Source organism: Macaca nemestrina, chromosome 17 (assembly GCF_043159975.1).
Source record: "Macaca nemestrina isolate mMacNem1 chromosome 17, mMacNem.hap1, whole genome shotgun sequence".
Classification (NCBI taxonomy): Eukaryota; Metazoa; Chordata; class Mammalia; order Primates; family Cercopithecidae; genus Macaca; species Macaca nemestrina.
This window is the reverse complement of record NC_092141.1, coordinates 83,855,749-83,867,753: the sequence shown is the minus strand read 5'-3', so window position 1 is coordinate 83,867,753 and position 12,005 is coordinate 83,855,749. Positions and strand designations below refer to the sequence as shown.

General features: G+C 55.0%; 1 protein-coding gene across 1 annotated transcript; it reads right to left on the bottom strand.

Annotated features, from left to right (window-relative positions):
- Positions 1-561: 561 nt before the first annotated feature.
- LOC105469141 (otopetrin 2) lies at positions 562-11,136 on the bottom strand. The gene is made up of 7 exons (XM_011719780.2): positions 11,048-11,136; positions 10,432-10,777; positions 9,685-9,821; positions 8,094-8,152; positions 7,578-7,711; positions 3,592-4,466; positions 562-1,097 (listed from the first exon to the last, which is right to left on the bottom strand). Exons 2-7 carry the CDS (start codon positions 10,742-10,744, stop codon positions 927-929), a joined length of 1,689 nt encoding a protein of 562 aa, XP_011718082.2. The 5' UTR covers positions 10,745-10,777; positions 11,048-11,136; the 3' UTR covers positions 562-926.
- Positions 11,137-12,005: the final 869 nt, after the last annotated feature.

Genomic DNA, 12,005 nt, shown 5'->3' with positions numbered 1-12,005 from the left:
CACACACACACGAAAAGAATGATTAGGTTGGGTGCTGTGGCTCATGCCTGAAATCCCAGCACTTTGGGAGGCTAAGGCGGGAGGATCACTTGAGCCCAGGAGTTCAAGACCAGACTGTGCAACACAATGAGACCCCCATCTACACACACACACACACACACACACACACACACACACGCACAGAAAATTTAGCCAGGCGTGCTGGCAGTAGTAGCTGTAGTTCCAGCTACTCAGGAGGCTGAGGTGGGAGGGTCTCTTGAATCCAGGAGGTTAAGGTTGCAGTGAGCTTTCTGCACTCCAGCCTGGGCAAAAAAATGAGATACTGTCTCAAAAAAAAAAAAAAAAAAAAAAAAAAGTATGTCGCTTGGAGATAAAGGGAAGAGGAAGATGACAGTTTCGGAACTCCAGTCACCCACTCTGTAGCTAGTCTGTCACTTGGAGTTTGCTCACTACACTGCAAAGCTTGAGATCTGAAAATCTCCAGGGGCCCTTCCCGCTCTGACTCCCAAGATCCTCTCCTGTGACCACCTCAGATGGGACAACAGAGACAAACAGTGGGGATGGGGCCAAATCACAGGTTTATTGGTTTCCAGCTCCAGGCAGTGCACTGGCCAGGCCACAGGATGGGATTAGAGAGGGAGCCAGAGCCGGCACTTCCAGATCTCATTGGGTCCTAGCAATGCTGCCAAGAGAGGTCTCCCTTCCCCAGTCACCTCATGCCCCACGGTCATACTGGGGTGGATGGGCCTGTCCTGATTGTGATTTAAAAATTGAACCTGGAAAAATAACTTTTGTGAAAATTCCACTCTGGGATCAGCAGGAAATGGACTGTCATATGGCACCAGCTGGGATTCATTTCCAGAGGGTATCTGAGTGGGCACATGAGCTGAGCCCCCTCTTCCTGCCCCCCACGTCTGTTGCAGGCCTCAGGACAGCACGTAGACCTCCAGCAGGCTGGAGACGGCGTGCATGCGGTAGAAGATGCCGAAAGGGAGGCAGATGTTGACGATGGCTGCCCAGAGGGAGTAACCGTAGAAATCCACCTCCACTGTGTTGCTGAAGTGAGGGCGGGCCCCGAAGGCAGGCATGATCCACAGCTGTGTGGAGAGAGGAGCATTTCAGGAGCTGGTCTGGATGATGCTGTGGGCTTTGCTGGGCCGTGGCTAGATGGGGGCCCATCTTTCTAGCTTGGTGGACAGGGAGGGCTGGGTGTCCATGAATGGGCAGCTCTAGCATTTTGGACAGGACCTGGCACTCTCTAAGGGGCTCAGGAAGTAAGCCCAACTGAATTTGCCATCCCCAGGCTAGGAGTCCACCTGTGATCGCCTCTTCCAAAATGTTAGCAGGGCCTCAGTGTGCGATCAGGGAGGGGAGAAGAGGTTTCACTAGAAGAAGAGGTACGAGCAGCAAAATCAGCAGCTCTGTCCTGGGGGGTTGTGTGCACACGGGTGGGGGTGGCAGAATCAGATAGGCTCAGGGCAGGGAGTTTGAGGTTCAGACAGAAGGCCACCCCACCCCAGCCCTCCCTGAGCTCTGCCCTCCAGCTCTCCCCTTATCCCCTTCTCCCTTCCTAGGAGTGGGAGAAGGTGGAAGTTGGAATCCTGCTTCCTCTCTGGCTATGAGCTCAGAAGGTTCAGGTGTGGGTAAGAAGCAAAGAACAAAGGTTTCTAGGCTAGCCCCACCCCTACCCCTGATTAACTTCATCCTTGGGCACATCACAGTCCCCTCTGAGCCTGTTCCATCCTATAAAATGAAGGAGATGGAGAAGCTGCTACTGGAGGTGATTTAGGCTCAGATACCTGGACCAAGAATAGCCTCCCAGAAGGTGGCCCCTAGCCTATAAGCCAGGCCTGGGTGGAAGGTGGGGGTGGGGCCAGAGGGCAGGGGGCAGGCACCAAAGCCGGTCCAAGACATGCCGAGGTCTGGGCCTTAATGAGTCTACTGGTAGGGTCAGAAACTGATGACCACGTTTTTTTTGAAGTGAAATTGATTGTGTTGGAAGGCTCCTGCATGGCAACATCCCACACCTGTGGGGCCCATGACCTGGTGGATGGTCCTTCAGAGTGGGACCTCACTGAGAATGACTCTTAGGGCCGCTGGTGTACCTCATGCAGGTAGAATTTCATGGGGTACAATTCACTGTGGTGCTCTTGCTCTGTACTGGGATTATACCCACATTAAGTAATTTTCTGTATTAGGGATATTTTTCTATTGGAGGTTATAGCTGAAAGGATTGTTTTTCTATTGAGTGAAACTTCATTAGAAGTGTTTTTTTCTCGGCCGGGTGCGGTGGCTCACGCCTGTAATCCCAGGACCTTGGGAGGCTGAGGCGGGCAGATCTCGAGGTCAGGAGATCGAGACCATCCTGGCTAACACGGTGAACCCCCCTGTCTCCACTGAAAATACAAAAAATTAGCTGGGTGTGGTGGTGGGCACCTGTAGTCCCAGCTACTTGGGAAACTGAGACAGGAGAATGGTGTGAACCCAGGATGCGGGGCTTGCAGTGAGCTGAGATCACACCACTGCACACCAGCCTGGGCGACACAGCAAGACTCTGTCTCAAAAAAAAAATTTTTTTTTTCTCTTTGAGATGTACCCACATAGGTACATGTTTCTATATCAGAGGTAATAATAAGCCCCCCACTGGGCCACTTCTGTCTTGGGTTGTACTAGAAACACCAGGAGCATTTCCCTGTTGGGATGTACTTTCATTACCAGTGTTTCTGCCCTGGGGTACTTCTATACAGAGAACATATCTGTATTGGGTGAAGTCTGTTGCTTTTCTTTTTTTGACAGAGTCTCACTCTGTTGCCCAGGCAAGAGTGTAGTGGTGCAATCTCAACTCACTGCAACCTCCGCCTCCTGGGTTCAAGCAATTTCCTTGCCTCAGCCTCCCGAGTAGCTGAGATTATAGGCACGCACACCACCATGCCTGGCTAATTTTTGTATTTTTAGTGGAGATGGGGTTTTACCATGTTGGCCAGGCTAGTCTCGAACTCCTGACCTCAAGTCATCTGCCTGTCTCAGCCTCCCAAAGTGCTGAGATTACAGGCGTGAGCCACTGTGCCCGGCCAAGTCTGTTGCTCTTAATCTTCGCTGAGTCACTGGGGAGGGGGTGGCTGTTGTAGACACCCTCCTTCCCACTTCACTCTGCTAACAGACCGCTCACACTTACATTGGTCTCCGCTACTTCCTGAGGCTGCTCCAATTATTCTGAGAAGCAGGCAGGTCACAAGTTCCCAGGAGCAGTCACACCTCCCACTGGGGGGTGAGGACCCCGCCTTCCACATCAGCTCTCAGCTCCCTCTCACCTCTGCCCAGCCCCTGTGTCAACCTTCCCTGTGACCCCTCCAGCTCCACCTGCTGCCTAGATGCCAGAATGTTAGGATTTCATTTCCTCTGTGTGCCCTGAGATGCCATTTGCCCCAAAGCTACAGCTGGCCTCCTCTGAACCTGCTCCTTTCCTAGAGAGCTGTAAGATTCTCAGGCGGGCTGGGGGCAAGACAGAGGAGGCTAAGGGCTTAAGCCTGCAAGAGCATCCTTCCTCAGCCTCATCTCCCAAGCCCACCCTTTCTTGCCCCAGCTACTCACGATGACATTGCAGAGCAGGAGAAACAGAGAAATGTCTCTTAGGCACCGGCGTCTCCATTGGCTTCTGGGGGCTGAGATGATGGCCACTGCTTCTCGCTGGTCTGCGGGGCTGGGGCTAACCAGCCTGGGGGTGGGTGGGCAGGCAGGCAAGGTGTGGAAGGCATCCAGGTTGGTGAAGGTGAGGTTTTGGCAAGGTTCCTTGGTGGGGGTACTGTGAGGCTCAGCCCCGGGCGGTCCTCGGTGAAGGCTCTCGATGATAAATATGTTCTGGAAGGTGTGCTGGGCAATCATGAGCAGCGCATGGGTGAGGTCGAGCCCTGCCAGCAGGTCCTGGGGTGTGCCCGCCACCACGGCCACGATGGAGTAGTAGGAGATGGCGTACTGACCCAGGGCGGCACCCATCAGCAGGGCCACGTCCAGGGTGCGCGTGGGGTTCTTATGGTGGTCCATGGTCCGGCGGTCAAAACGGTAGATGATGGAGCCACTCAGGCTGACCAAGGTCGTAAGTCCCAAGCAGACAATGTTGAAGCTGTAGTAGATGACCAGGGCCTGCCGGGTGCGGCCCCCGCCCCCGCCCACTTGAACCTCATAGATGATGAAGACAGCCAGTCCTACCACAAAGAGCAGCAGGCCCAGAACCGGGCCAGCAAAAAAGGTCTCCCGGAAGAGGCTGAGAGGGGATGGGGTGTGGCTGTGGCCAGGGGCGGAGGCCAGGAATCTGCCCACATTCTTCCACATGACGTACAGCATGGTGGAGGCGAAGAGGCTGTACTCGATGTTGAAGGGATAGAGGTAGAAGTACCCCTGCTGGAAGATCTGGCAGACAGCCGTGCTGCAGAGGCAGGAGTCTCCTCCGACTGGGTTGCCCGCACGCTCTGTCGTGGAGAGAGAGACACAGGGCTGGACTGCCCTCCCACCTTCCTAGAGAGGTCTCACCCCTAGCCTGTGACCCTTTTTGTTTTGTTTTGAGATGGAGTTTCACTCTTGTTGCTCGGGTTGGAGTGCAATGACGTGATCTTGGCTCACTGCAAGCTCCGCCTCCCGGGTTCAAGCCATTCTCCTGCCTCAGCCTCCCAAGTAGCTGGGATTATAGGCGCCTGCCACCACGCCCTGCTAATTTTTGTATTTTTAGTAGAGACAGGGTTTCGCCATGTTGGCCAGGCTGGTCTCGAACTCCTGACCTCAAGTGATCCACTTGCCTCAGCCTCCCAAAATGCTGGGATTACAGGTGTGAGCCACCACGCCCAACCTAGCCTGTGACCTTTGTTAAGGGCAGGGTCCCTGTCTTTCACGCCTGCTATATTCACCATGGTATCCCTCATGCCTTCACAGGGCATGGCATACTTCTTCACTTCACAAACATTTCTTGAGCACCTACTGTGTGCCAGAGACCGGGATACATCAGTGCTCAGTAAGAACAGTCTAGGCCAGGTGCAGTGGCTCACACCTGTAATCCCAACACTTTGGGAGGCCAAGGTGGGCGGATCACCTGAGGTCAGGGGTTTGAGACCAGCCTCACCAACATGGTGAAATCCCGTCTCTACCAAAAATACAAAAATTAGCTAGGCATGGTGGCATGCACCTGTAGTCCCAGCTATATGGTAGGCTGAGGCAGGAGAATTGCTTGAACCCAGGAGGCAGAGGTTGCAGTGAGCCGAGATCGCGCCACTGCACTCCAGCCTGGGCAACAAAGCAAGACTCTGTCTCAAAAACAAAACAAAACAAAACAAAGAAACAGTCTGAACCCCAGGGCTGCTCACTTTACCTCACTCCATTCCTTCCATCCCTTCCTGCTCTGGCTCCCTGAGAGAGAAAGTGGCTCTTGGGAACCTCTAAAGTTCAAGCTTCCTCACGGCTCTCCCCACCATCTGAATCAGCCCAGAAAGCCAGCTGCTGTGCCCAAGTCTCCACCATGACCTCCCATTACTTTTGTTTGTACCACATGGAAGGGAGTCTTGACTCCAGAATGTATTTGTAGGATACTCTGGGCTTTGGCAAATGTCCCTTTTCATCCTAAGAACTAGCCCTGCTGGTTTTGCAGATGAAGAAACTGAAGCTCAACGTGGTGACGTGACTTGTAAATGCAGAGTGGATGCAAACTGCCTGACTTCTGACCCTGGGATAGGCACTTCTCTGGCAGGCCTCTCTCTCCAGTCTGCAGGCCCCCACGTGAAGTCCATCATCTCCCTGGTTTGGTTTTGCACCCTCAGGAGTCCTCTTTGTTCAGGGTGGTCCTTTGTAAGGCTCGCTGGGCTGGGGTCTCCCTGAGGGTGGGGGCCATGCTTTTTGTTGCTGGACCTTCCCATGCTAGGAGCATGCATGTCTTAGTTATCTTGTCTGGTCCTGGCTATTGGGGGACCCTAGAGAAGTCCAGAGAATGAAGACTGGAGACTGGATCCCGTTCCTCCCTAGTTTAGCATATTGGTTAAAAACAAAGATGGATATGAACGCTAGTGCTAGACCTTGGGTGAGTTACTTAAGCTCTCTCTGCCCTAGTTTCTGCACCTATGCATGGGAATGGGGAGAGTACCCATTTCACAGGGAAGTCTTTTTTTTTTTTTTTTTTTTGAGACGGAGTCTCGCTCTGTCACCCAGGCTGGAGTGCAGTGGCCGGATCTCAGCTCACTGCAAGCTCCGCCTCCCGGGTTTACGCCATTCTCCTGCCTCAGCCTCCCGAGTAGCTGGGACTACAGGCGCCCGCCACCTCGCCCGGCTAGTTTTTTTTTTTTGTATTTTTTTAGTAGAGACGGGGTTTCACCGGGTTAGCCAGGATGGTCTCGATCTCCTGACCTTGTGATCCGCCCATCTCGGCCTCCCAAAGTGCTGGGATTACAGGCTTGAGCCACCGCGCCCGGCCTTTTTTTTGTTTTGTTTTGAGACGGAGTCTCGCTCTGCCGCCCAGGCTGGAGTGCAATGGCCGGATCTCAGCTCACTGCAAGCTCCGCCTCCCGGGTTCACGCCATTCTCCTGCCTCAGCCTCCCAAGTAGCTGGGACTACAGGCACCCGCCACCACGCCCGGCTAGTTTTTTGTATTTTTTAGTAGAGACGGGGTTTCACCGTGTTCGCCAGGATGGTCTCGATCTCCTGACCTCGTGATCCGCCCGTCTCGGCCTCCCAAAGTGCTGGGATTACAGGCTTGAGCCACCGCGCCCGGCCCACAGGGAAGTCTTGATGGTTAAATGCGGTGTTTAAAACACTCAGCACAGTGCCTGACATACAGACCTCAGTAAATTGTCACCATTAACATTAACTCGCAAAGCACCCAGCCCAAGGCCTGGTAGCCACAGGGCCATGATTATTTTTCACCTTCTCCTCCTCCCCGGGCTCTCCCATCTGATCCATGCTTGCACCAAAGAACCACTCTGCCTCCCTTCTGCCTTTCCCAGCTTGATCACTCTTGCCCTTTCTTCCTGGATTCTGGGTCTGGTCTCTCTCTGTCTTTTTTTTTTTTTTTTTTTTTAAACAGGGTCTCACTCTGTCACCGAGGTTGGAGTGCAGTGGCGCAATCACAGCTCACTGCAGTCTCGACCTCCCAGGCTCAAGCGATCCTCCCACCTCAGCCTCCCACAGTAGCTGGGACCACAGGCATGCACCACCACACCCAGCTAATTTTTTGTAGAGATGGGGTTTCATCATCTTGCCTAGGCTGGTCTCGAACTCCTGAGCTCAAGCAATTCACCTGCCTTGGCCTCCCAAAGTGCTGAGAATACAAGCATGAACCACTGCTCCTGGTCCTGGGTCCTTCCTGGTGGGATGGAGACTGGACGGGGGGCCTGGGCTGCAGCTTCAAGGATAAAAGGGTGCCCCGATACTTCCCTTTTGGGGTCACCTACACCTATCCTGCAGAGGTAGATCCTACAGCAGGAGGAGGTCCTTGGCTCTCTCCTTTGCCTCCATGCCCTCATGGGAGACTGACGTTACAAACTCATAAAGCACCCAGCCCAAGGCCTGGTAGCCACAGGGCCAGCATTAAGGGGAAACTCACGGTCAGAGGCGAGATGGGCGTGGCTGGCGTTGCTGTGAGAACTGCTGTAGGAGTGGGATTGGTGCACAGATTCATCCACCACAGCCGCCATCCAGATGGCCAGGTTGGTGGTGAGTGTGAACATGAGACCACACCTGTTTGGGGTTGGGGGCAGGGACAAAGAAGCCTGTGACCCTTTGGCAGGTTGGGGAGCAATACTGAAAGCTGGTGTTGAGAAATGAGAAAGCAGCCAGGCCTGTGTGAACAGGGAAGCTGATTTTGCTAGGAACACAGCCTGGCTGGTATGCCACCCAAGACAGGGCTAGGAGATTTTCCCGGGGGCCACCACCACTCCCTCCCCTGGGAGAAAGGGCCCCACAAAGTAGTGGAAGTCAGCCTGACAAAGCAAGGAGGCCTTGGCTGCAACCCCACCCAGGGGACATAAAGAGAGGCCCTGCTCCGGGGTGGAAAGCCCGAATCTCTCCTGCAAGGTGAACACCAGCATACTGGGCACAGGCATGGAGCTGCAGCTCTCACCGGGTCAGATTCATGTGGACGTGAACGCAGTCTTTAGCGGAGACCCAGAGGAAGTAGGTCTGTATTGAGAGACATTGGTGAGAGTCATTTACTCCATAGATGGACAAAACTCCAGTGCACCCATGCCCATGCCATCTTGTTCTCTCCACCTGAGGAACCTTACACCGAGTCATCAGGTTCATTTTAGCTTCACAAAATGAGGCGGGGGCTGGGTGTGGTGGCTCACACCTGTAATCCCAGCACTTTGGGAGGCCGAGGCAGGTGGATCATTGGAGGTCAGGAGCTTGAGACCAGCCTGGCCAACATGGTAAAACCCCATCTCTACTAAAAAAACAAAAAAATTATCTGGGTGTGGTGGTATGCACCTGTAATCCCAGCTACTCGGGAGGCTGAGGCAGGAGAATCGCTTGAACCCGGGAGGCGGAGTTTGCAGTGAGCCAAGATTGTGCCACTGCACTCCAGCCTGGGCGACAGAGTGAGACTCCATCTCAAAAAAAAAAAAAAAAAAAAAAAAAAAAGGAAAAAGAAAAAAAATGAGGTGGGGAACACTGTCTCTTTCTATTCTGACACAGTTTGTATAAAATAGTGGTTCTCCATTCTTTAAAGGTTTGCAAAACATCACATGTAAAACCCTGCCCGTGGTGGGGTTTATTTTGTGTGGAGGTGGGGGTCAAGTAGATTTCTGACTACCTAGTTTTTTTTTTTTTTTTTTTTTTTTTTTTTTTTTTCTGGGAGCAAGGCCAGCCTCAGGTTAGGTCTTGCTCAGGGTGGAAGGAGCCTCTGTGGACTTCTCACCTTCTTTTGACAACATCCCCTGCTCATCCCCTTCCTCTGTTGCCATACCAGGCCTTGCTACCGTCTGGCTGCCTGTGAATCCCTGCTATGGCATTTGGTGATGTGGGGATATCTATATTTTCATTTTATCTGAGTATTCTTCAAACCCATAAAATATGAAAGACTAAAGCTACATAAGTGCCACAACCACACGTGTGCTGAACTGTGAAAACCTGGGCAGCAGGGGTGATGTTTCTGGGGAGGACATCATCCATGACGCCATTTTGGTCATGATAGAGGGCTGGGGGCTGTTCTGATCCCATCTAAGCCCAGTCCCGTCTCAGCTCAATCAGAAGATCTTTCAAAGTATTGTTTATGCAACAACAAACACAAAACGAATGTTTGAGAAATCCCAGTTACAGGCTACCCTACTTTCCAAACAAATACAGAACAGAGGGACCAAGCTGGCAGGAGCCTGGACTGATACAGAAGCCCCCTATGGGTACCCAAGGAGGGCAGGCCAGGTTCTAGGAGACAGGGCTGGCTGTCACAGCTCACACCTCCTAGGTGTTAATTACTGGCACTGCTTAAGTTGAAATAACATTGCAGAGCTCCAAGTGGGAGCTCACGTTGGGATATTACTTCATTATGAGGTGTTTCCGCATTGATGGACTCCTGTGATGCTCTCTACAGCCCTGTCCCCAGTTTACTTAATAGCTCAGGATACGAGGCGGGTGGAGCTCAGGTCTCCGACCCCTTGTTGGGTCCTTTCCAATGGCCAAGTGTTAGCTCCTTTCTTCCACACAGCGACACTTACCTGGATGATGACAAACACAGCCTGGATGACAGGGTGCAGGATCTTTATGGCTGACTGGCACTCAAAGAAACTGGAGTAGTAGCCGGTCTTGAAGATATCCATGATGAGGGTGCAGATACCAAACAGCACCAGTCCACCTGAGAACCAGGGCGAGTGGGTGGTGGTGGTAGATCAGAGAGGCAGGAGAGAAGGCCTGCCCAGCTGAGGACAGGCCCTGAGGATGGGAAGCTAGATGGGTGGGTGGACAAGTGAGTGAGCGCACTGTTGGATGGATCAGTGGGGAGGGTGGGAGGATAGGTGGATAGGTGTATAGACAGACTGAAAGGTGAATGGGTGGATGGAAGGGTGAGTGTATGACTGAGTGAGTGGATGGATGGACCTGCTACCAAGCCCCCGTCTCTTTGGGGCTGTGTGGATACCGCAAAGGGCCCTGGCTGGGCTCTTTCAGTGACTGCTGTCTTCTGGTTCCTGCTCTCCATCAAAGGCCCTCCCTTAGCCAGCCTTCTCCAATCTTCAGACCAGGGGACAAAGAGGTCCCACCCCATCCCTCTATTTATCCCTTCCCCAGGACCCCTTCCCTTCCTCTTTATCCCTAACTGCAGCCCACCTCACCCTCCGGTCCTCCTGGTCCTCTCTAGGCAAACTCTCACCCTTATATGTCACCCTGGGCTCTGCAACTCCTGTGAGAGCCCTAGCCTGCAGCTCCCTGCTGTGCCCACCCCACCTCGCCCCCACCTCCCCTGGCACCTCGGAGCCAGATGGGGCCAGCGTGCGCGTCCCGGTAGGGTACCGCGCAGGGGCAGCGCACGGTTCGGAGGAGGTAGAAGAGGATCCAGAGCATTGCCAGCAGCATCATCGTAGTGAGCAGCGCGAACACGTCGGTGTCGTACACGGCCACCTTGTTGAAGGCTCCGCCGCTGATGAGCGTGCAGGCGAGGAGCAGCACGTTCGCGGCCAGCAGCACGGACAGCAGGCGGCCGCCCTTCTTCCACACCTCCCTGGGGCCCGCCCGCGGCGCCGGGGGGCTCTCCTTGGGGCCCGGGGCCAGCTCCTCGGACATGGCGGGGGCGACTGGAGAAGGCTAGAGGGATTACTGTCGGGGAGGAGCGGGTAAAACTCCAGGTCAACCCCGACAGCTCTCTTTCCCCCATCTCATCCCTAGATTTGGGGACTAGGGAGTTCCTGACCCGCAGGGTGGGGGCTTCAGGTGCTGGAGGAAGCGCTGGGAAAGGGGAAGAGAAAACACGGAACCTGCCCCTCTCGCTGGACAGGAAGAAAGAAAGGAGAAGCGGCAGCACTCGGTTGGACCCCTCCAAGGTCCCCACTCCCCAAGTCCGACTGCCCTTTGGCCCGGGGCACCCACCTGGCTGGGCCTGGAGCCGGCGCTGAGCTGGGGGTCAGGGGACGGTGAACGTCTCCTCTCTCCCACGCCGGGATGGACAGGCGCTTTATACCCAGGCGGACAGGGTGATTTACAGCTGCGGGAGTTCGGCTCCATAAAGCTCTCAGTCCCGCTCACATGATCCATCTTTCTCCAAGGTGAATTTAGGGAAGAGCCCGCAGGAGCCAGATAAGGCAAGATTCATATTTACCCTTTGAGAGGCGACCCCACTCCGTCACCCCGGTGCGGCCAGGCTCGGGCGCGGCCCCGCACTGAGGCACCCAGAGGGCACCCCGCCCCCGGTGCCCACCGCGCCCTGGCGTGCAGCATTCCAGGCGCCCAGAGCCCCGAGAGCTAAGCTCAAGAGACGTCCCAAAAGCCCGCGGGCACCCTGACGCCCTCCAGCCGCGACGCACCCTGAATCCTGTGCTCCTCTGCTCCTGCTCGGGGTGGGAACCCCAGCCCCCTTCTCCCCCGCAGTCCTCGCAGTGATCCAAGCTCTTTTTTCCTCTATCCCACCGCCCTGCCCGCGCCCCCGCCGGCCCGCGCTCTGCTGGATGCTGCGAAGTCCAGGGCTTGGGTGCGAAGTTCCACGCGGCGCACGGAGCCGCTGCCAGTCCTCTAGCGCCCTCTGCTGGAGCGCGGTCGAGGGACTCCGTGCGGGCGGCGGCGGCCTGGCCTGTCCCACTCGCTGACCATACTGCGGTCGGTGCTGGTGCCCCTTCTTAGGTCCACTGTCCTGGAGCTCAGGACGGCTCACCCACCCCGCCCTCCGGCACCCCTCCCCAGCTCTCGGCTCGTTCCACTGACAGGTGGAGAAATAGGAAGCCACAGCGCCCCAGGCTCTAGTGAGGACAGACCCCTGACTGTCCCCGGACTGGGCGTCACAGGGCGGGGCCCCGGGATGGGCACTTTTGAAGAGGAGGGCAGGGCCTTGCGT

Bases quoted from the DNA above. Each gene is read 5' to 3' on its own strand.
- LOC105469141 (XM_011719780.2), bottom strand. From the start codon at position 10,744: ATGTCCGAGGAGCTGGCCCCGGGCCCCAAGGAGAGCCCCCCGGCGCCG. The intron at 9,822-10,431 runs GTGCCAGGGGAG...CCTGGTTCTCAG, and splicing joins TGGCCCCATCTGGCTCCGAG to GTGGACTGGTGCTGTTTGGT. The intron at 1,098-3,591 runs GTGAGTAGCTGG...CTCTCCACACAG, and splicing joins TCCTGCTCTGCAATGTCATC to CTGTGGATCATGCCTGCCTT.